Source organism: Bubalus bubalis, chromosome 5 (genome assembly GCF_019923935.1).
Source record: "Bubalus bubalis isolate 160015118507 breed Murrah chromosome 5, NDDB_SH_1, whole genome shotgun sequence".
Classification (NCBI taxonomy): Eukaryota; Metazoa; Chordata; class Mammalia; order Artiodactyla; family Bovidae; genus Bubalus; species Bubalus bubalis.
This window is the reverse complement of record NC_059161.1, coordinates 57,158,443-57,183,054: the sequence shown is the minus strand read 5'-3', so window position 1 is coordinate 57,183,054 and position 24,612 is coordinate 57,158,443. Positions and strand designations below refer to the sequence as shown.

General features: G+C 35.7%; 1 protein-coding gene across 7 annotated transcripts in view; it reads left to right on the top strand.

The window, feature by feature from the left end:
- Positions 1-24,612, top strand: part of MARK1 (microtubule affinity regulating kinase 1) — a 140,945-nt gene that overhangs the window by 86,385 nt on the left and 29,948 nt on the right. For 5 of the 7 annotated variants that reach the window (XM_025286082.3, XM_025286083.3, XM_025286081.3 and 2 more), the window contains exons 4-9: positions 8,227-8,275; positions 9,377-9,442; positions 13,440-13,510; positions 18,048-18,104; positions 23,978-24,214; positions 24,302-24,421. In XM_025286082.3, coding sequence (XP_025141867.2) covers positions 8,227-8,275; positions 9,377-9,442; positions 13,440-13,510; positions 18,048-18,104; positions 23,978-24,214; positions 24,302-24,421 — 600 coding nt within the window. Of the gene's footprint in view, positions 1-8,226; positions 8,276-9,376; positions 9,443-13,439; positions 13,511-13,923; positions 13,991-18,047; positions 18,105-23,977; positions 24,215-24,301; positions 24,422-24,612 lie in introns of those variants that run through there. The other 2 variants (XR_003109508.3, XR_003109509.3) reach the window with 2 other exon arrangements.

The window sequence follows — 24,612 nt, the reverse complement described above, 5'->3', positions numbered from 1 at the left end:
AATTACATTTCTTTTAACAAATCAAAAAACCGAACTTTTAAAGGCAGTCCTATAATTATTGACAAATATTTTGGATCAAGAAGAAAGCAGAAGCTCCTTGGCAATACTCCTTAACAAATCTCCCTGTTGAACATAGGCTGAAAACCAATTACTCTCACATATGCTTGCTCTCTCACATATGTCACTTCGTAGCTGCAAAAACCACTTACATGCTGAGTACTTCTTGTGTACAGTTCTTTCCATGTGTGTAGATGATTTGAAGGAAAAGTCTTGACCAGTTCTTTCATGGATAAATGAAAACCTAAGTCATAAGAGAAGAATTAGCGTTTAGTAAGCTGGTTGTAGACTGCAAAAGTTGTCTTTGAATCATTACTGAATTTATATATATAAGTTCAAACACCTACAAGGAGTGATACTGCTGTGTGAATACATAGGATCATACCTAATGCCGAGTCACTCACTGCTTCATTCTTCATGAAATTTTTGGTTGGTAACATATCTCTGACCTTGATTTGATTTTAAAGGAATGCTGGAAACAGGGACTATCATAAAATCTTGGCTATTGGGAGATGTCTGTGTAGCACACAGTGTGGAGAATTGGAAAGTGTATCTTTCACACTGAAATATGATGAATTTGAGGGAGCAGGTGTTCAAACAAGTTTCTTTTTAAATTTATTTTTAATTGAAGTATAATTACTCTACAATATTGTGTTAGTTTCTGAACAAGTTTCTTTTAAAAAGTGATACTAATAATGTTAATGTCTAACTAAAATATCAACAGTTTAAATGTTAAAGATAACCAGATTTTTTGGAGAGTTGCTCTTGTTTAATCGCTAGGTTGTATCTAACTCTTTTGTGACCCCCTGGATGGCTTCTCTGTCCCTGGAATTTCCTAGGCAAGAATACTGGAGTGGGTTGCCATTTCCTTCTCCAGGGGATCTTCCTGATCCGGGGATCTTCCTGATCCAGGGATCAGACCCGCGTCTCCCACATCTCCTGCCTTGCAGGCAGATTCTTAACTGCTGAACCACTGGGGCAGCTCCTTTTTGGAAAGACCAAACTGTATTTCAGGCAGTTCACTGACCAAAACTCTGAGTTTTCTAAACCCTGTTTTAGCCTTCAGTTATTGGACAAAGAGTTCAATAACATATTATAGGCAGGTTTAACATAACAAATGTTACATCCAAATATGAAGACTACTTTCCAGAGTAAGCATATCCAAAGAGTATATTAAGAACCATTTGCTATTATCCTTCAGACTGAAATTTCTAGTCTTCTGACTTTTTAGTGTGATTAGATCAATAGCCTAGACTCTGTCTGAGAGCTGTGCATAAGCTTCTTAAAGAACTGCTTTTGTAAGGCTGGGTGCTCTAATTAATCTGAATGTCTCTGACATACCTCCCAGTATTTCCTTCGTTCCTTTCACTGGTCAATCTGTGATTATAATTTAGGATTTTTTAAACTTAATAGAAATAAGGGGGAAAAAAAAGTAAAGCTAGAAATGGAAACTGCCTTAGGATTAAAGCTGCATGTCATTGAGTCCAATACATATGTTAATTAATTAATTCTTAATATAGCAAATATGTATTGAATGAAGATTATATTTCCCCTTATGTTTCCTCTGTGTTTTTGGCTCCCTCTTTTCTGTTTCCTTTAAATGGAGTCATATTCCTTTTTGTTTGCCGCTCAGTGTTGGAGTTTCACAAGGCATGGTCCTAGGACTCTCAGTGTTCTCTTCCAAGGCTGTCTCAAGGGTGACTCTGGTTTAAATGGTCACCTATAAGCAAACACAGATTTATTTCTTCAACTCAGAACCCCTCCTACATTTGCTTGTAATCCCTCAAAGATAACCCAAACTTATATCCAAAGCTGAACTCATGACCTCCCCCCGCCTGATCAGTATGTTGCCCGCCTGTTGCTCTTCCAGTGTCCTGTCTCAGTGAGTGACACTGTCCCCAAATTGTGCAGGCCAGAAGCCTCAGAACTATCCTTGGCCCCTCCCTCTCCCTCCTCCTTACCATCTCAGTCCTTGAATTGTTCTGATTTTATTTCTTAAATGTCTTTCTCATCCCGATCCTCTCGACACCGCTGCTGTTCTCTCTTCCTTGGACTACCCCAGTAGCTTTCCACCTAGGTTTTCTGCACTTTGCATCCCCCCCAACACCCCCCACCACGCACACACACACTCACTCACACATATATATACCCTTTAAAAAGTCATCAAGAATGCAAAACCTGTCTGATTATATTGTCTTTCTATTTAAACTTTTAGATGGCATTCCATTTTTTGTAGTTTGGAAATCAAGTTCATTAACATGGTGTTCAGATCCTACCTTCTTTTTTCATCTCATGGTCCCCCAGCTTTCCCTAGCTTCTCCCCACTCTTCTCATCCCCTCCTTCTCTGATTCCGCTGCCTTTCTTTCATCTGGTCCTATTCATACTGTTTCAGGCATCAGGCCTTTGCAGCTTTTCACCCCACCCTGTTCTTAAGCTTTTACCACTCCCTCTGGGCTTCCCTGATAGCTCAGTTGGTAAAGAATCTGCCTGCGATGTTGGAGACCTGGGTTTCATCCCTGGGTTGGGAAGATCCCCTGGAGAAGGGAAAGGCTACCCACTCCAGTATTCTGTTCTGGAGAATTCCATGGACTACAGTCCATGGGATTGCAAAGAGTCAGATACAATGGAGCAATTTTCACTTCACTTCACTTAATTCTTGCTCACTTCTCACATTTCAGCCTTAAGAGTAATTTCTTCAGGGAAACCTTTCCTATCTCCACAACAGGTGTTAAATCCTCCTGCCCTTCTTAAAATTAAGCACCCACAACCAAGAGTTATTCATAAAACATCGCTTTAGTTTTGCTTGAATAGTACTATTTGGATTTTGCTTTTGATGCTTGTATTTCTGCCTCTGATTCTGAAGACCTCTGTTCTAATTTCTCAGTCTTTTTTGGCTGAAAAATGTACATCTATTTCTGTATTCTCAAGAACTATGTAATATTTTAACAGTTATTTTAAGAGTCATACTCCTGGCTTTTCTAAGTTGGGAAGTTTGTTGATATAGTACACTAGTCTATTTTTAATTTTTGGATGGAGACTTCAAAACATCTTTCCCATTTAAAAAAAAGTTGCTTTCTCATGATATTTATTTATTGGGCTGAAATGTTTCATTTCTGATCTTTTTTCTTTTTTTTTTAAAATTTTTTTTTCTGATCTTTTTTTATAAGATAAAACTAGAGATACAGTTGAAGCCCTGTGTGTCATTTCTTGGCTCTATTCCTGTCTTTCTACCTAGAAATAACTTCTATTCTGAATTTGGTCTTTCTTATTCCCATTCATTTGTTTAAAAAATTTTCACATGTGTATCTTTACATAAAATACTATATATTATTTATTTTAAGCTTTTTATTCTTCTGCAACTTACTTTTTTCCATTTAGCATTGTCTTACAGTTTTATTCATGTTAGTGTGTATAGTCTAGTTCATTTATTTTCACTATTATTATTTGCCATTGTACAAATAAGCCAGTTTACCCATTCTCTTAGTAGATATCTACTAGTTAGTCCATCTTTCTGTTTATATTTAGATTGTTCCTGTTGTTTTAGTGTTTCCTTTTTTTTTCCCTATTTAGCTTTTTGTTTTTGCTGTTACAGACAATGCAGCAGTGTTTATTGTCGTGTACTTATTTTTCTAAAGAAGTATAGAAGGATATATATCTCTCCAAGTAGAATTGCAAGGTTGAAGGGCATGCATATCCTCAAATTTATTAAATAATGTCAAATTGCTCTTAAGTGGCTACACCAACATCTACTTCTGCTAACTTTGTATGAGATTTACTTTTGCTCCACATTGTTGTCAGCACTTTATATTATCAGATTTCTTAATTTTTGCCAATCTCGTAGAAGGTATCTTGTTTTGATTTTCATGATTTCTGCCTAGTGAGATTGGACATTTTTTCAAATTTAATCTATTTAATGTTTAGTATCTTCTCTCTGAAATTATTTGATTTGATATCTCAAATAATTGTATTTACTTAATGGCAACTTGAGCCCACAGTTGTATCCATACAAGCCGTTGAGAAAGACTATAGCACTATAAAATTAGTACCAGTTCATAAAAAAAAAAAGTTATCATTCATATATGAAGGTAAAATTTAGGCAAAGTGGCAGAGCCTATTATTTTGCATTTAATAATTGATGACAAGTTGTCAAGTTTAGAAGTAATACTAAGCATTTTGTGTTTTTTAGTTAGAAATCATCTAATATATACTAATTTAAGTATATTGAGATTTCTTTTTCTGAACTATTTCATGGGGAGAGCTTAAGTTAGCCTATGTTTTAATACTGGTACTACCAATAACTTCATAAAATATTTGATGTCCTAATAATAATGTCTGAAGTAAAAGAGGAATGAAATGGTAATGCTAGAAATTAAAAAGCTGAGAGTTTAATCTGTAGGGTTCTGTTAATGTAGTCAAATTGTATATAAAATCCCTCAATGACTGGTGTCTCTGAGAAGGTGTATACAAAGCCCTTTCTCTTAGATCTGAACATCACCTACAGGGTACAGCAGCACCCACACTTCACGTTAATAGGCCAGTAAACTGCTGTGAAAGATACAGTTGAATTTTTACAAGGTTTGAGGTGAAGGCAAAGAAGGGCTTCTGCCCCTCCTCAAACCCAAATCAGAGCAAAATACCTGAAAGGCCAAGAAAGCTGTGTTAAAAGGCCAAGAAGAGATGAATGTCAGCCTCCTCTTATGAGCCCAGCATACTGTGACTCTGATGACAGCCTGGAAGAGCTCTCCTTGGGGGGACAAGGTTGACCACTGCCTTTGGCCAGAGTTCTTCTCTATCTGCCCAAGAACACGGAGATGATGAAGAAGTCCTTTAACATTGACAGGTCCCAGGACAGCACAGTGAGCAGGTCTGGTAGAGATGATGATGGCAGTTTGACTGGTCCCTGACTATGATGCTTTGAGAATAAATAGGATGAGCATTGTCTTAGCCATGTCCACTTGACTACTAATAAACAGAATAGACTTTTCCACCATCAAAAAAGTAATAATAAGCAGAAGGAATGGAAGAGGTTGGAAGGAACAGAGTAGTTGAGAGAAGAAATAAATAAGACAAATATGTATTGATTAACACTAATGGAGTTTGCCTAATCCTGATCCTTAACTCTAACCAGGAAGGACTGAACTGAAAAGTGAATACCTCTCCACAGAACTGAGGCTTGTTCACTAACTTCAGTTATCTAAAACAGTCAAGAATCAAGGAGGAAACCACAAAAGCCTCTGAACAACTAGAACAACTGTCACAAAGTCCAGACAGTGAAGTCCCTGCCCTTCAGTCATGGAAGACCCATCCATCTCAAGCCTTCGCTCAGCACTTACTTCTCTAATTCAACACAGTCTTAAAACCCTGGCCTTAATTCTCAGCCGACAGAAAAGTTGAACCAATAGTTTGAAAGGTATTAGTGAATCCAGAGCTCTCCTGCTAAATTTGTATATGTTAGGAACATCATCATGTCACAGTTTCAAGAGGAAAAATAGGACTAGAAATTAGAATCAGAAACTCAAATAGTAATGTGGGACTATTTAATATGTTCACGAACTTCTGTTTTTTTCCTAGTTAATTCTCACGTGCGTTTTAATCACACTGAAATTTTTAAAGGTGGGAAAGCTCGTATAAATGCTGGTCTAAAACAATGGCAGACTTTTGTTGTCCTTACTTGGCCTGGATATATGATGCTTAGTTCGCTCAGTCATATCTGACTCTTGGCAACTTCATGGACTGTATAGCCCACCAGACTCCTCTGTCCGTGGCGTTTTGCAGGCAAGAATACTGGTTGTTGTGGTTCAGTCACTCTGTCATGTCTGACTCTTTGAGACCCTGTGTACCGCAGCATGCTAGGCCTTCCCGTCCTTCACTGTCTCCTGGAGTTTGTTCAAACTCATGTCCATTGAGTCGGCGATGCCATCCAACCATCTCATCCTCTGTCGCTTCCTTCTCCTCCCACCTTCAATCTTGCCCAGCATCAGGGTCTCTTCCAATGAGTCAGTTCTTCACATCAGGTGGCCAAAGTATTGGTGCTTCTGCTTCAGCGTCAGTCCTTTCAATGAACACCCAGGACTGATTTCCTTTAGAATGGACTGGTTGGATCTCCTCGCAGTCCAAGGGACTCTCAAGAGTCTTCTCCAGCACCACCATTCAAAAGCATCAATTTTTCAGTGCTCAGCCTTCTTTATGGTCCAACTCTCACATCTGTACATGACTATTGGAAAAACCATATTTTTGACTAGTGGGTTCCCATTTCCTTTTCCAGGGGTTCTTCCTAACCCAGGGATTGAACCCACATCTCCTGTGTCTCTTGTAGTACACAGGCGTGCAGTGATTTTTACAACATTTCTCCATCTCAGAGTAACCTTCTTAACTTGGTCTAAATGTTCAGCTCTCCTTTCTCCCTCACCTCTCTCTCTCCCCCTTTACTAAGGAAGAGCAAGCATGGATAAGATTGGCGTCTTTGCTAATAAGGGTGTGTTCTGAATGAAAAAATCACATATGTGTAAGGAACTCACTGTCTCTCCCTCTTCTGCTCCCTTTGACTCAAGTGACTGGTGCAGAAGACTTCTACATTGTCCAGTCTCTCTTCTGTGCAGCCAACTGGAATATTAGAGTTTAAGAAGGGATTATGGGGAATCATGAAGAAGAGCATCATAAACCTTTACTGAATCCATGTGCTACTCCTGTTAAATTGACCCAAATTCTCTAGGTTTGGAAGGTTAATGACAAATCTAGCTGACAATTTAAGTGTTTCTTTAGGAATAAGGGTGATTGGCAGGGCATGATTCTGGCACTTCATTGTTCCAAGTCAATTAACCACTTAAAACCCCCATCATCACTTCTTCCAGCAGCAGCTGCTCTTCTTCTGTCCATAGCTGCCTGTCACTTTAAGCCAGCACATACCCAGCTTATACACACATTTATGCTGTTGCTTGTTTTTGTTTTTTTCCCTCACTCCTTGTCAAAATCCATTAAAGGATAAAATAGGTAACCAGCGAGGACCGACTGTATAGCACAGGGACTGTACTCAATATCTTGTAATAACCTATAATGGGAAAGAGTCTAAAAATGAACATATATGGATATGTTCATATATGAATCACTTTGCTGAACACCTGAAACTAATACGACTTTTTAAATTAACCATATTTCAATAAATTTAAAAAAAAATCCACCTGAAGAAGAGGAAGCTATCCATAGAACAATATATTCTAGACGTCTTTGAGATGTAGGAACCCGATGGCTGTATATTATTGCTTTAACTAGAATAAATTAAAACAACAGATACCACTTCACACCCATTGCATTGCATGTGTGTGCTCAGGCATGTCCAACTCTGCCACCCTATGAGCTATAACCTGCCAGGCTCCTCTGTCCATGGGATTTCCCAGACAAGAATACTGGAGTGAGTTGCCGTTTCCTTCTCCAGGGGATCTTCCTGACTCAGAGGTCAAACCGAAGTCTCCTGCATCTCCTGCATTGCAGGTGGATTATTTACCTCTTGAGCCATTGGGGCTTCCTGCACACCTATAAAATGGTGAAAATCCAGAACAGTAACAACACTGAATGGTGGCAAGGATGTGAAACAACAGGAACTCTCAGCTGCTGATGGGAATGCAAAATGGTGCAGCCACTTTGGAGGGTAGTTTGCTGGATTCTTATAAAACTAAAGCTACTCCACTATACCACTCAGCAATCATCCTCTTTGATATTTACCCAAGTGAATTGAAAATTTGTGTCCACACAAAAGCTTAATGGTTTATATACCTTTATTCATAATTGCTTATAGTGTGATCAACCAGTAGAGATAACTAAAGAGTCAGGCCCCCCACCTCCTAAGAACGTTGTTTTTGAATAAAAGTCATAAGAATGTACATTTAGTTTCATTTCCATAGTATTTTTCTTTTATACCTACTAATGAGTATTTGAATGTTTTTTTATTGTATATGGTATACACACACACACACAGAACCATTTGAGTTCAATTAGTTAACATTGTCCTGGAAGCCAAGTCTTAGTAGAGTTGGAATTGTGAAATAAATCTCTTATTTGACCAGAATCCTATAGTGTCTTACAAGAAGATAAATTTCTTCAAATAGATGTTTTGATTGGTTCTCTGTTGAGTATTCTTTTTTAGCAGAAATGTTTCCTGTTTCCTTTCACAGTTGTTTCGAGAAGTACGAATAATGAAGATATTGAATCACCCTAACATAGGTATGAAATTTATATTTCACAATTAATGATAAAATATTTTCCTTAAATACTATTGAGGCTATTTAAAATGATACAGTTTTAAGGATGTTCTGTATAAAAAGAAGAAAAGTGATAACCTAAGTGATAATCTCAGAAAGTGTTACTTTGGAAAAATATTATAAAGAAGTTAACTGAAGGCTACAAATTGTATTTTTCTACTACCTTGCTATCTTCTACTCTTCACTAAAATAATACATATGACTTGGAGTTGCTGTATACAGGTGTTTCTTATATCTCCTTACTAAAAATCTCTCTAAAGATTGCATGCCATTTAGATATGGATAAGAAATAATTCCAGATATTTTGGCAGTTTGGACTTGGGTTTGTTCATAGTCTATAGACAAAATAACTAGTTTGAATTTTAAAGAAAATAAAGATTTTATTTCAATTTTAGTGAACTTATTTCCGTAAGTTCTATTTTCCCCTCATATTTACAGACAAATTTATTTGTAAATTAATTTACACCATATTACTCAAAGTCATTGGATTATAAGAAGTAAAAAGCAATTATTCTTTTAATCTGTTTATTCTTGAAGTGTGTTTCTTGCTCACTAAAAAAATCTTATGTTTAATTAGAGATACAAATGCAATTCCCTGTGGTATATAATTTCAACTACATAAGTCTGATAATTTAGTAGATTTTAATCAGAAACTTAAAATATCACATAATTATAAAATATTTTATTTCTGTACCAAAGATTATTTAACATTTTTGATTGAATCGTTATGATAATAGTATCTTTTTAAGCATTCACAATATTTTATTATTCTGATTTTAAGATTTTCCTTTTTATTATTTTATTCTAATTTGAAAGGGGATAAGGTTTTTAATCCTAGAAACTTAACTCTCTTTTGACCCAGCAGTTGGTTCCAAATCATTTTGTGATAGTTATCTACCATGGTAGTAATAATCCTTGGGAAAACTTTTAAACTTTAAATTGTAAGTAGTAATTTTTAGTAAATGCTCAACTTTTCCTTTGGTTTAGTGTTACTTTAAATTTTCTTAAAGCATATCTAGTATGCTCACAATTACAGAGTTATATCTCTAATTTCTTTTTTCAGTAAAATTGTTTGAAGTTATTGAAACAGAGAAGACTCTCTATTTAGTCATGGAATACGCGAGTGGGGGTAAGGATGAGGGGATTGAAAAGTTACCTTTGATGAGACATGTTGAATTATTAATACCTGAAAGCTCATTATAATATCTATGTCTTTATTTTGTTAATGAATCTGTAGTTTTATTAAAATGCCTTTCATTGGTGTCTTTAGGAAAATTCATTGTTTGATTTCAAGACCTATTGATCCTACATTTAAAAATTGGACTTTGGCTTATTTAAAAATTACTTAGAGACATTTTTCAAAATTAAATTTGCATTGTTATCTATGAATGTTATCTATGAATGTCATCTATGAAACATTCATCTTAATATTGTATTATTATTATTATTTTCTAATACTATTTTCTCTTGTCTATAAATAGGAAATCTCAAACCCAGAATGTTTTTAGTAATGTTTATAGTAAAAGCCTGTTCTAGGTCACATTTTTGTTTAATTGATCACATATCACTGCTGCTGCTAAGTCACTTCAGTCGTGTCCGACTCTGTGCGACCCCATAGACGGCAGCCCATCAGGCTCCCCCGTCCCTTAGGATTCTCCAGGCAAGAACACTGGAGTGGGTTGCCATTTCCTTCTTCAATGCATGAAAGTGAAAAGTCAAAGTGAAGTCGCTCAGTCGTGTCCGACTCTTAGCGACCCCATGGACTGCAGCCTACCAGGCTCCTCCGTCCATAGGATTTTCCAGGCAAGAGTACTGGAGTGGGGTGCCATTGCCTTCTCCGTCACATATCACAGATTCTCAATATACATACATCTTCAAGATAATCTATAAAATGTTTCAATTTAAACAAGTATTGATCTGTATATTTTATAAATTAGAATACTGAGTTGACAGGGGAATGGTAAGATATACTTCTAGTAGAATACAATGTTTATTTTGACTCTCTAGCATCAAAATAAACCCTGATTATTAGAAAATCATTTTCATTTCCTGCACTTTCCTCAAATGAGAGATACATTGCCGTAGAATCACTGTTCTTTTAGGCATAAGCCTTAACTTTCTCAGAAATAGGTTTAAAATTTATGGAGTTAAATACTTTAATAAGTAAAAAGAGGATCTTGAAGGTTTTAAGGAATCATAGAATTTAAACAATTAAAGGAGGGCATTGGAAATTATTTAAACCAACTTGTCTAATTAACCTTTTTTTGCTAATTAGTAGGAAAACAGTGTTGAGTCTAGTTTTGAGTCCTTTTAGCTAAAAAAGGATGTAGATTTTTATGATGTTCTGATTTTCTGTAACTTGAATAAAGATGATTTATTTTAATCTACAACATTTAGACTATGTATTTTTATAGTGTCTCTTAGATTTTTAAAAAATTTACTACAAATACTAAATATTTTAATTACTTTTTTAGTTTTTTAATAGATTCGGGTTTTTGCATCACTTTTTTAAAACCCTAATACTTCATGTAAGTTTTTTACATAAACCAAAAACCTAAATCATTAATGTTTTTTATTATCATAGGATTTTTAAAAATATTAATTGTCATGCAAACTTGCATAAAATGTTAGTCTATAATAAAATTAATGAACCTTCAAATACCACATAATGAATTCTTTCTTCACTAAACTCTTCTTTAGTTAGATGTAAATTAACAGTTCATCAGTATGGGAACCCTGTGTGTTTATAGTTCAGTTAAACTTTTTTTAGTGATCTAGTCTCAAGAGAAGGGCTAGACATGGCTTTGATACGAGAACTTACAGACAGCTAAAGATAGATGGGCGTTGTTCAATTTTTATGAAGGTCCACCACAAGGCTGGGTTAATACTAATATGCGTACTGCTCTAACAATTAATGGTAAGTACAGTCAACTCTCTATTGGTGCTAATGAAGGGGAGCAATGGCTGGAGTAATAGGCAGCACCTGGGGTCCTCACTGCTCTCCTTCAGTAGCACTGGGGGGCAGTGGGGTATAGTGTAGGATAGAGGGGTATGTACTGTAGCTCATCCCAAACCAGGTGGTCTCTTACTTAATTCTTATTCCTGGTGATAGGTTTCCTATGAGTCTTGCCAGTCAGTGGTACTGTAACAAAACCATCTCAGTTCTGTAGCAGTAAATCTAGAATCGACCTCTTGTCTTTTAAACCTATAAATGACAAGATGACTCTGGAAAATAAAACAATATGTTTCCTCTAAAATTTATAGATATTTTAGGATTGAATCTGACATGCACACTAGAAACTTAGCATGAAAAACGGCCTCTTTGAGGAGTACATCTCTTGACTCTGATTCATTCATGGGGCAAAAGATCTTCAGTGATTAGAATGAACCATGTTTTGTTCAAAGGAACCTATTAAAAGTAGGCATCAGGGCTAATCCACAATGGTGTGTGTATTTCTCCTGTTGTTCATGCAAACATTATTTATTAAATGTTTACTATGTACTAGGTGATATTCAAGGTGAGAACAACACGTGGATAAACAGATACAACGTCATTGTCATCAAAAAGATGACATTCTAGTTGGGGAAGCGTATCATAAACACGTAATATATAATCAGTAAAAGACTGGGTCATGTAAACATCTAGGGTATGGACATTCCAGGCAGAACTTGAGGGCAGTCCAGATTTTTGAACCCCTGCTGTATGTATAATATCTTTCCCAGCCTAAATTCACATATCTAGAGTTAACTGCTATGATGGGTCAACTAAAGCATCTATTCATTTCTCTGTTTTTATCATCCCATTTAATCATTTAAGTATGCTTTATATAATCTGCTAACATTGTAGACGTATTAGTTTCATCTGACATACATACATCATTGCATTTTGATTTTTAACATTTTACTTATGTCCTAGGATTGATATTGCATATATGTATATGTAATATATCTGTATACCTAGATACAAATATATAATTTATTGAGTGCTTACTATATGCCAGTCACTGTGCTAAGCACGTGCATTATTTCATTAATCCTCACAACAGCCATGTGAGACAGGCAATAGGGAGAAACGGGGTCTTAACATAGTTAAGAAATCTTCCTAATATCTCCCCATAGCAACTTAGGGCTAAATCAGGATTCATACCAAAATTAGTCTGATTCTAAAACCTGAGTTTTTAACCACTTTGCTGTACTTTATAAGAACTCTTTAAGCCACTTGGTGAGTTTTTAATATACATGTATGTCTATATGGTGCAAATTATAAGGATATAAAATTTTTATCCTTACACTGAGGTATTTTATCTTTCATAATGTAACTGAACATTAGGTTTATTATTATTAATTAGAGAAAAATGAAAAAAAGCTTACGTGTAAAGAATCTATTAGAAAATTTTTACAGTTTCTAGTATCTTTAAATTCTTTCAACAAATTTGTAATGTGTGTCCACTTTGTGTCCTGTCACGGGGACGGGCATGCAGGTAAAGTATGGGTGTGATGACAGCATTCAAGAAGGTTGCAGCTCCGCTAGGGTAATAGGAGATGCAGACAAGGATGGTTTCATTCTGGATAGCAAGGAGTTCAGTACCAGTGCAGGTGAAATGAGTATCGTGAGGATGAACATGGTCAAAATATGAAGGATAAGAATGAAATCACTGTGGATGGAGATAGAGGTGGAATTTGACCAAGATTAAATGATCAGTAGACTTTAAGAGAGTGAGCCAACATAATATGACTTCTGGTATTTTATTTGAAATGTAAGCCCCAAATACAGAGCCAAATGTAATTTTTGGTTGCCCGTGCTGTGGCTTCCCTTTATTTGAATGGATAATAAAGAGTTGACTGTATTTTCACATAGTACTGGAAAGAAGAAAGAAAGTTTTCTTAATGTTTTTATGATTTTTTAATTAAAGAAGTTTTGCTGATTCATAAGCTGCTACCAATATTCGGTTTTATATGTCTTTTCCCCTTTTTTTCTATCATGTAATAGTTATAATTTATGTAGAACTATCAGAAAAGTGTGGGCCAAAAACTTCTTTAAAAACAAGGCAAAAACTTGACATTGCATATATTGTTAACTGAAAATCTATGTATATTTTACTGCCTGCTTTACCTTTCTGATTCAGGTGAAGTATTTGATTACTTAGTTGCCCATGGAAGAATGAAAGAAAAAGAGGCCCGTGCAAAATTTAGGCAGGTATGGAAAGTAGTTTTCAACTTTGTTTTGCTGATATTTTTAGTGATGTACAATGGACAGTATCACAAACCAGAATTCATAGTACATGGTACTTTAAAAAGAAAAATTCATACTTTCTTTTTTAAGATGGAAAACTGAAAAAGAAATTTGTAAAATAGTTATATTTGGTTATTTTTAGATCATATAAATAGTAAAATGTTTATAGTTGAGACTTTTATTAATAACTCTTTGATAGTCTTGGAAGTAGAGACCTAGAGTGAGATAGAAAATAAATACTTAAACATTTATCCAGTAATTATTATTAAGTATTATTACCTTTATGTGTACAACATAACTGTGTACTATTTAAAAAGGTTTTTGTATTTTTTTAAGTAATTAAAGATATCTTGCTTTTGGAACTCCTATTTTTGTAGGTTTAAAGACTATGATCAATTTTATTTAGTCGAGTAGGGAAGGAACCTTGCCAGTGTGAAGAATATGGTAAGATATTGGTATTTCCAGGTCGACTTGATTATGATTTGTTACATAAATGATAAAATAAGAAAAAGCAATTTAAGTTCATCTAAGCTTTTGTGTCTAATTTTTAGGAATGAAGTAATTAAAATTAGCATACTTTAAAAATCACTGTAGCAATGCCAGATTAATAAATTGTAAATTGTTCATAAAATTTACTGAGGTGTCAACAGATAACTTATTATATCCAAACTTTGCCTTAGTGAATTTAAAATACTCAATAAAAATAGTTCAATATGTCTTCTGTAAGCATGATTCTGCAATTAAAGTGATCCTATAATCAGTAAGATTGGGTCATACTAATATGAAATGTTCCACTGTGAGATTTGTACATATATGTTAACATATAAACAAGTATAGCAGTCCTGAAGAAGATGGGAGGAAAATACCTTTTGGACTATTTTATTGACATAGCACTCTCCGAATTAATCATGGAGTAGGCTTATTTTGGGAAACATCTATTATTAATATCTCACAGAATCATTATTTTTTGGAACACAATATATAAAATGCTTTAGACCAAAGATATACACAGCCATTCATTATATTTGAAATGAATCTTATAAGCATTTGACTTAAAATAGCTGAATCTAAAGACAACTGGTAATGAGGAAGCAACCTTGAGAAGCTGGACAGCGATCAGCCACATACTATTAAATTCTTTTCTACGATGGGTTGCAAGTCCAGGTTTACTTATGTAAAGGACTACAATCATCACTTCAAATGTCGTCGTTCTCTCCATCTCAGTCACTCTAGCTTTAGTAGCCAACTAAGAAGAAAATTCCAATTGACATTAGATATTTCCATTGAAATCTAAATCGGTATTTGAAGGACTGTCACTGCTCACTCTTTTTAGTTGGTTGGTTTTATTTATTTACTATTAAAAACATACTGTGATTGAAAATTGTGCTGGGTACTATATGGAATTAGAGAAGGTGAAAATGCCTGCTGTTTTAAAGAGCTTACTCATCTTTACTGACAGGTGTGAGCAGGATAGGAGGCTGGGACATAGATATTTTCATAAAGATCCAAGTAATTATTAAGTGGGTCTTTTTTTTTAAGTGAAATCTGGATTACTTTAAAATGAGATCAGAGGTTGAATATGAAATGAATTCTATTTAAAATGTAAAACAATGGAAGTTTAAAAAATAATTCTCTATTATAAATATTAAATGTATTTTACCATCTATGTGTGTTCCCCCAAATTAAATAGATAACCAACTCACATTTTTAAAAACAATGAAAACACATACACAATTTTGTAGTTATTTGTCAAAAAGTTGTTTTTGTTTTTGTATTTATTTTTGCTAAGTTTATTTTTCTTTATAGGTTTAATTAAAACTCTAGTTAATGTATATTTATTTTATTTTTATTTGGTCTGTATGTCATGCAATTACTTTTAAGAGTTTAACAGTGAAGGGGAATATACTATATTATTAAGTGTATATACACACCTATACATGTATGTCCTTGACTCTACCATGAAGTATAGCAAAGACACTACAACAATTTAGGACCAATTTAGCAGCTATTGCTCCTACAGTACCTCTGCATTCCCTTAAGATTTGAAGGCCTGCAAGAAAACCATAATGTTGATTCAGCCCTCTCAATATCAAGGCTATGACTTGAAGCTTGGGAATTCCTGACCCACTTATAAATAATTGCAAAGCAAACCCCACAATTGCACCTCATGGCATAACATTGACATGTCTTAGGGTCAGTGTGGGACTGATTGTCAATCATGTTTTTGAGATCCGTAACTAAAGGATCATAAAGAAGTTCATACATTGCATTTGTGGAGGTACAGAAGGTTTGAGATGGGAGGGCCTGGCCATAGATTAATGCAGTAAAACACAGTGAGTGAGTCAGAAGCCAGAGCTTCTTTCATTGTAGAAATTGTATCCTACTAGATCAGTGTGGTGGATCTACTAGATCTTTCCCTTCTTAAGTCTTTAAGATGCAGGAGATTTTTATTCCAGAAGTGCCTATAGAACTGCTTTCATACAAACTATCCTGTTTAAGGTGAAGTTCATGTTTGGTAACCAAATCATTATCTGTAGCATGCCTTCTTTACTGTATCAAGAGAAGGTGACTTGAAAAACATAATGTTATCAGCAAAGTTCTGTCATCTATGATACAAAAATAGCCTTATAGTATGAATGTCCTATGGCCTATATAATGTATTCAGTAAGTTGAATTAATATTTACATGTAAATGTATATCTCTTAACTAATGAACATATTTTGGTGAAAATTAGATATTACAATTTGAAGCATATTGCTTAAGAAAATGAACCCTACATATTACTTGTAGGGTTCTGCTGTTTTTGGGGGACTCACACTTCAAATTGATTATAATCATTCACAGTTGTTCTGCTCAAAAACATATCATGGTTCTGTAGCACCTGCTTAGTTTGAAATTCAGAGACTTTTACCAACTTGTCTATCCAGGTTTAACTCCCAGTATTACCATTTTCCAACCTACTTTCCAGATACATTGTGTTGCCTCCACAGTAGGCATTTCACCCCCTACCCTCTACATCCCCATCCCCAAGCCTCCACATTTTAAAATATTTCTGTCCTTCATGTTGGCTTAGGTCAAATGTTAGTATCACCTACCAACTGGAAATTATTCTTTATTTTTATGCTTCCTTCTCTTCTTTGTACATCTGCTTCTATGATTCTGCCTTGTTATATATATAGTTACTCATATACATATTTTTTCCTCCTAATCAGACTGTAAACTCCTTAAGGACAGGGTGCCCATGTATTGTTCATTTTTGTGTTCCCCTTGCAACTAGCACATTTTCTTGCACATAGCAGGTACTCAATAAACTGTTGGATCAAACTGACTTAAATAGAATTACATCTTACTCATTGTATGTTGATTTTGTTTTGAATTCATGTCTTCTCTGTCTTTGAACCATTTTAATATACATTAGAATAATTTTATAATACTGAAATATCAGCTTCACTTGTACTACTTCGAAGTTCTGTTTTTTTTCCCTAACCAGTATCCTATTAGCGTGGTCATACTTCACATCACCTTTAGACTTTTAAAAATCTCATTTCTGTCCCCATTTGTAAATGCCTAACCAATACTCAACATTCAGACTGTGTTTACATTTAACTGACTCCACAGACCTGAATGTTCTGCTGTGCTAAAATGGCCATACATATATGTACAAAGTAGCTCTTACCTGATTGCTATCAGATAGTTTCCATTTCTGTATTTTATGTAATAAAAGTATATAACTATCATAGATTTGCTTATAACCTATTTCTCACTTGTATCTTTGGCCCTTAAGCCATTGGGTTCTTTCCTGTTTAGCACTTATCCCCAAAGAGCCCTAGGTAATAGAAATTAAGACTGCATACAGAATCTAGTTACAAGGTAGAATACTTTGCCCAGCTGAATTAGTGACAGGTTTAAAATTATATTTCATTTTTATCCCTTTTCTTTTGAAAATTAGGTTTCCTTTTAAGGCTCAAAAATTTTCCCTTTGCTTTGTAATATATGAACAGACAAAAATACAGTATTGCTAAATGCCCTGTTGATAAATTCTGAAGTCAGTTGACCTCCCTGAGAAACATGCCTTGAGTACATTTAATGGAATTCCTAAAATAGAGTTTTGCATTTTGAACTTGAGCCAACTATCTTGAAATGCTGATTCATGTGTGCCAAAATTCTTATTCTAACAGTGGAGTAAACCATTTGACCCAAATCTATGAAGTATACATTTGATTGTGTAAACAGAGAAATATGACAACCTATAGGAAAAATCTTCATGCACTCTGATATTTAGTATATTTTAGCAAAAGAACACTACTTTTCCACATTGTCTGAATTTAAAAGTGAAAATTTCATCACTTTAGTACATATGGTTTTCTGAACTAAAGGAACAGTGAAATTACTAAATGTAACTTTGAAATCCAAGCTATTAACTTTCTAATTGGAATAATAATTGGGAAAAATGGATGCTTTTACTATAATTTTGAATCTTTTATCCAAATATTTATTTCAGATTGTATCTGCTGTACAGTATTGTCATCAAAAGTGTATTGTTCATCGTGATCTTAAGGTAAGCAACCGGTTTAATAACAAAAATTTATTATTAACAGATATTTGATAGAGCTATTTTTTTGATTGCATGATTGTACCAAACATTATAGAAGAAATTTGGTTTTTATTTAATTTTTACAGCAGCTTTTTATAAAAGGCAGTATATTTTCTTTCTTTTTTTTAAATTGAAATATAGTTGGCTTACAGTATTATGTTAGTTTCAAGTGTACAGTGATTCAGTTATATATTATACATATATTTTTTTCAGGTTCTTTTCCATTATAGGTTATTACAAGGTATTGAATGTAGTTCCCTGTGCTATACAGTAAATCCTTTTTGCTTATCTGTTTTATGTATGGTATTTTGTATCTGGTAATCCCATACACCTAATTTATCCCTCCCCTCTTCCTTTTCCCTTTGGTAACCATAAGTTTGTTTTCTGTATCTATGAGTCTGTTTCTATTTTGTATATAGATTCATTTGTATTATTTTTAGATTCTACATGTAAATGATATTATATAATATTTGTGTTTCTTTGTCTGACTTACTTCACTTAGTATGATATTCTCTACTCCATCCATATTGCTGCCTATGGCATTATTTCAATCCTTTTTATGGTGAAGTAATATTCCATTGTGCAAGTACACACACACACACACACACACACACACACGGTGAAGTAATATTCCATTGTGCAAGTACACACACACACACACGCACACGCATCTTCTTAACCCAGTTATCTGTTGATGGACACATGGGTTGTTTCTGTATCTTGGCTGTTGTAAATAGTGCTGTTATGAACATTGGTTTGCGTGTATCTTTTCAAATTGAGTTTTTGTGTTTTCTGGATATATGCCCAAGAGTGGGATTGCTGGGTAATGTGGTAGCTCTATTTATTAGTATTTTAAGGAACCTCCTTACTCTTCTCCACAGCCGATGCACCAATTTACATTCCCACCAACAGTGTAGGAGGGTTCTCTTTTCTTCACACCCTTTAAAGCATTTATTAATTGTACTCGTTCTGATGATAGCCATTCTGCCCATGGTGAAGTGATAACCTCATTGTGCTTTTGATACACATTTGTATGCATTTTTCTAATAATTAGCAGTGTTGAGCATCTTTTCATGTGCCTGTTGGCCATTGTGTATGTCTTCTTTGGAGAAGTGACTATTTAGGCTCTCTGCCCAGTTTTTGATGGGCCTGTTGGTTTTTTGTATTATTGAGTTGTATGAGCTGTTGATATATTTTGAATAGTAACCCCTTGTTAATAAAAAGTTTAAAAAATTGCAAATAGTTTATCCCATTCCTTGATTCTCTTTTCGTTTTGTTCATGGTTTCCTTTGCTGTGCAAAAGCTTTGAAGTTTGATTAGGTCCTGTTTATTTTATTTATTTTTGCTTTTATATCTTTTGCCTGGGGGAATAAACTTAACTAAGGAGGTAAAAGACCTATATGCACCTATAACACTGCAAACTATAAAATATTGATAAAGAAAATTGAAGATGATCCAAAGAAATGGAAAGATACCACATACTCTTGGATTGGAAGAATTAATATTGGTAAAATGCCACACTCCCCAAAGCAATCTACAAATGTAACATAATTCCTATGAAAACTTCCATTACAGTTTTCACAGAACTAGAACAAATAATCCTCAAATTTATATGGGACCACAGAAGACCTAGAATTGCCAAAGCAATCTTGAGAATAAAGAACAAAGCTGGAGGCACAGCCCTCCCAGACTTCAGATGATACCACAAAGTTACTGTAATCAAAACAGCTTAGTATTGGCATAAAAGCAGACACATAGATCAGTGGAACAGAATCAAGAGCCCAGAAACAAACCCACACACCTACAATCAATTAATCTATGGCAAAGACAAAGGAGGCAAGAGCATACAGTGGATAAAAGGCAGTCTCTTCATCAAGTGGTGTTGGGAAAGCTTGACAGCTACATTTAAGTCAGTGAAATTAGACCACTGTCTCACACCATATACAAAAACAAACTCCAAATGGTTTAAAGATCTAAATACAAGGCATGACACCATAAAACTCCTAGAAGAGAACCAAGGCAAAACACTCTGACATAAATCATAGGAATATTTTCTTAAAGTATTTTCACTGAGCAAATGAAGAAAATGTGGATGAGAGCTTATCTAGCATTAAAGGTTAAGAGGATTTGATTCTGTTAATTAGCTTCTCTGAATACATAAATGTGTAACTTTGTCCCTAATTAAAAATGCCAGAGGCCCCATTCCATTAGAAGCAAGGTCAGGGTACATATCCAGGTTTGTCTGATGTTAGAGCCAGTGCTCATCCTTACGTTGAAATTCAGAGAATATTAGGAAAATTTTAATGTTTTTATGAATCCCTGGTGGCTCAGTTGGTAAAGAATACACCCGCAATGCAGGAGGACCTGGGTTTGATCCCTGATTTGGGAAGATCCCCTGGAGAAGGCAGTGACTGCATGCTCCAGTATTCTTGTCCAGAATCCCATGGACAGAGGACCTTGGCAGACTACAGTGCATGCAGTCTCAAAAGAGTCGGACACAACTAAGCGACTAACACTATTACTACTATGAATATCAAATGCATGTGAATGGCACCCCACTCCAGTACTCTTGCCTGGAAAATCCCATGGACAGAGGAGACTGGTAGGCTGCAGTCCATGAGGTCGCTAAGAGTCGGACACGACTGAGCGACTTCACTTTCACGCATTGGAGAAGGAAATGGCAACCCACTCCAGTGTTCTTGCCTGGAGAATCCCAGAGACAGAGGAGCCTGGTAGGAGGCCGTCTGTGGGGTCGCACAGAGTCGGACACGACTGAAGCAACTTAGCAGCAGCAGCAGCAGCGTACTTTAGACTAAGTTATGTGTGATAGTCAAGAAATGATGGTGGCAATGAACATGGGAGGGCAGATACCTCTTGGAGGAACTGATTTCATTTTCTTTAGGTAGACTGAGAAGGCAGATGGCTGGATCATGGGGTAGTTCTAGTTTCAGCTTTTGCAGAACCTCTGTACTGTTTTGTAGAATGGCTTTACCGATTTACAGCCCTCCCAACAGAACACAGTGTTCTAGTTCCTCACATTATTGATGACACTTATCTTTTATTTTTTCATATGGCTATCAAGTTGTGAGATAATACCTCATTGTTTTGATTTGCATTTTGATCTGCATTTCTCTGATGATTAGTGACGTTGAGCAACTGTTCATATACCTGTTGATTGTTTGTATGCCTTGTTTGGTAAAATGTCTATGTAGATGTTTTGCCAATTTTTTAATCTGGTGGTTTGGTTTTTTGGTTATTGAGTCACATGAGTTTCTTACATATTTTAAATATTAACCCCTTTCAGATATGTGGTTTGCAAATATTTTCTCCCATTCTGTATGTTTTCTTTTCATTTTGTTGATGGTTTCCTTTGCTGTGCAGAAGCTTTTTAGTTTGATATAGTCTCACTTGTTTATGTTTGCTTTGGTGGCCTGAGCTTTTGATATATAATCCAAAAAGTTAATAATTGGTAACTTCCTTGGTGGTCCAGTGTTTAAAACTCCAAGGTTCCAATGCGAGGGGCACAGGTTGGATGCCTAGTCAGGGAACTAAGATCTCACATGCCGTGCGGTATGGCCCCACCCCCAAAAGTTAGTAATACTGTATTAAGTAGTGGAAGTTTGCTTAGAGAGTAGATTTCAGGTGTTCCCATCATTAATACCCAAAAAAAGGTAACTGTGAGAAAATGTTAATTAACTTTAGTAATCATTTCACTATGTGAATGTATATCAAATTATCATGTTCAGTTCAGTTCAGTCGCTCAGTCATGTCCGACTCTTTGCGACCCCATGAATTGCAGCACGCCAGGCCTCCCTGTCCATCACCAACTCCCAGAGTTCACCCAAATCCATGTCCTTTGAATCGGTGATGCCATCCAACCATCTCATCCTCTGTCATCCCCTTCTCCTCCTGCCCTCAATCTTTCCCAGCATCAGGGTCTTTTCCAGTGAGTCAGCTCTTCGCATCAGGTGGCCAAGTATTGGAGTTTCAGCTTCAGCATCAGTCTTACCAATGAACACCCAGGACTGATCTCCTTTAGGATGGACTGGTTGGATCTCCTTGCAGTCCAAGGGACTCTCAAGAGTCTTCTCCAACACCACACTTCAAAAGCATCAATTCTTCAGTGCTCCACTTTCTTTATAGTTCAACTCTCACATCCATACATGACCACTGGAAAAACCATAGCCTTGACTAGATGCACCTTTGTTGGCAAAGTAATGTCTCTGCTTTTTAATATGCTGTCTAGGTTGGTCATAACTTTCCTTCCAAGGAGTAAGCGTCTTTTAATTTCATGGCTGCAGTCACCATCTGCACTGATTTTGGAGCCCAGAAAAATACAGTCAGCCACTGTTTTCCCATGTATTTGCCATGAAGTGATGGGACCAGATGCCCTCCTCCAGGGGATCTTCCCAACCCAGGGATTGAACCTGCGTCTCTTACATCTCCTGCATTGGCAAGTGGGTTCTTTACAACTAGCAACACCTGGGAAGCCCAAACAGTTACATATATGCATACAAATGAAACCTTCGTATATAGTGTTAAAATTCAGTCTTTGTCGTTGTTGTTCAGTCGTTCAGTCGTGTCTGACTCTTTGTGACCCCATGGACTGCAGCATGCCAGGCTTCTTGTCCATCACCAACTCCTGGAGCTTACTCAAACTCATGACCATCAGAGTCAGCGGTGCTATTCAACCATCTCATCCTCTGTTGTCCCCTTCTCCTCCTGTCTTCAGTCTTTCAAGCATCAGGGTCTTGTTTCCAGTGAGTCAGTTCTTTGGGTCAGGTGGCCAAAGTATTGGAATTTCAGCTTTAGCATCAGTCCTTCCAGTGAATATTCAGGGTTGATTTCCTTTAGGATTGACTGGTTGGATCTCCTTACAGTCCAAGGGACTCTCAAGAGTCTTCTCCAGCACCACAGTTTGAAAGCATCAGTTCTTCAGTACTCAGCCTTCTCTGTGGTCCAAATCTCACATCCATGATGACTGGAAAAACCATAGCTTTGGTTATATGGACCTTTGTTGGCAAAGTGACGTCTCTGCTTTTTAATACGCTCTCTAGATTTGTCATAGCTTTTCTCCCAGGCATCTTTTACTTTCATGGCTGCAGTCACTGTCTGCAGTGTTTGCAGTCCAAGAAAATAAAGTCTGTCATTGTTCCATTTTTATATACCATCTAATTGCCATGAAGTGATAGTGTTAAAATTCAGTCCTATATAGATGTAATTCTGAACAATTAGATATTGAAGTACTTTACTGGGCTTCTCAGTTTGATGTTATATTAAAAATGAAAGACAAGAAATTAGGCGATTGAGACCGACATATATACACTATTATGTGTAAAATAGATAACTAAAGAGAACATACTATATAGCACAGAGAACCCTACTCAGTGTGCTGTGCTGACCTAAATGGGACAGAAATCCAGAAAAGAGCAGATGTATGTATGCGTATAAATGAGTCACTTTGCTGTACAGCAGAAGCTAACACAGAACTGTAAAGCAACTCCAATAAGAATTAGTAACAAATTTTTAAAAAGTAACTGTGAGGTAATAGATGTGTTAATTAACTAGATTATGGTAATCATTTCACAATGTATAGGTTTATTAAATTATTGCTTTGTATACCCTTTTAAAAAGTAATGCTGTAAAGCCTAGATATATTCAATTTTTATTTGTCAATCATACCTCAGTGAAGCTTGGAAAAAGTTTTTAAATAATAAAAAATTCACATAATCTTAAAAAGAGAGACAAGAATACATGTTTAAGATCTGAACAGTTATAATGAACATTTTATTTTATGTAGGCTCTTTACATTGTCCTTTTTATTATTTTCTTCTTAGGCTGAAAACCTTCTCCTTGATGCTGATATGAATATTAAAATTGCTGACTTTGGTTTTAGTAATGAATTTACAGTCGGGAACAAGTTGGACACATTTTGTGGAAGCCCACCTTATGCCGCTCCTGAGCTTTTCCAAGGGAAGAAGTACGACGGGCCTGAAGTGGATGTGTGGAGCCTCGGCGTCATTCTCTACACGTTAGTCAGTGGCTCCTTGCCTTTTGATGGCCAGAATTTAAAGGTATTGGCTAAATTCGATATTAATGTTCTATCCCCAATCACCTTGATTTCATCAGCCAGCAGTAAATGCTTTCTTTTGCTTTCTAAGGAACTGCGGGAGCGGGTCTTACGAGGGAAGTACCGTATTCCCTTCTATATGTCCACAGACTGTGAAAACCTTTTGAAGAAATTATTAGTGCTGAATCCAATTAAGAGAGGCAGCTTAGAAGTAAGTAATTTTTTCTACCCTATATTTGAAGTTTGACAATTAAAATATTCGAGGAACTGACCCGTGTGTTGAAGTTTGACAATTAAAATATTCGAGGAACTGACCCGTGTGTTTTTAGTAAAATTGCCGGATCATCTCATTTGTCTTTTGTTCAAGCTAGAGAAAGTCACATGATGTTTTCACTACTCAAA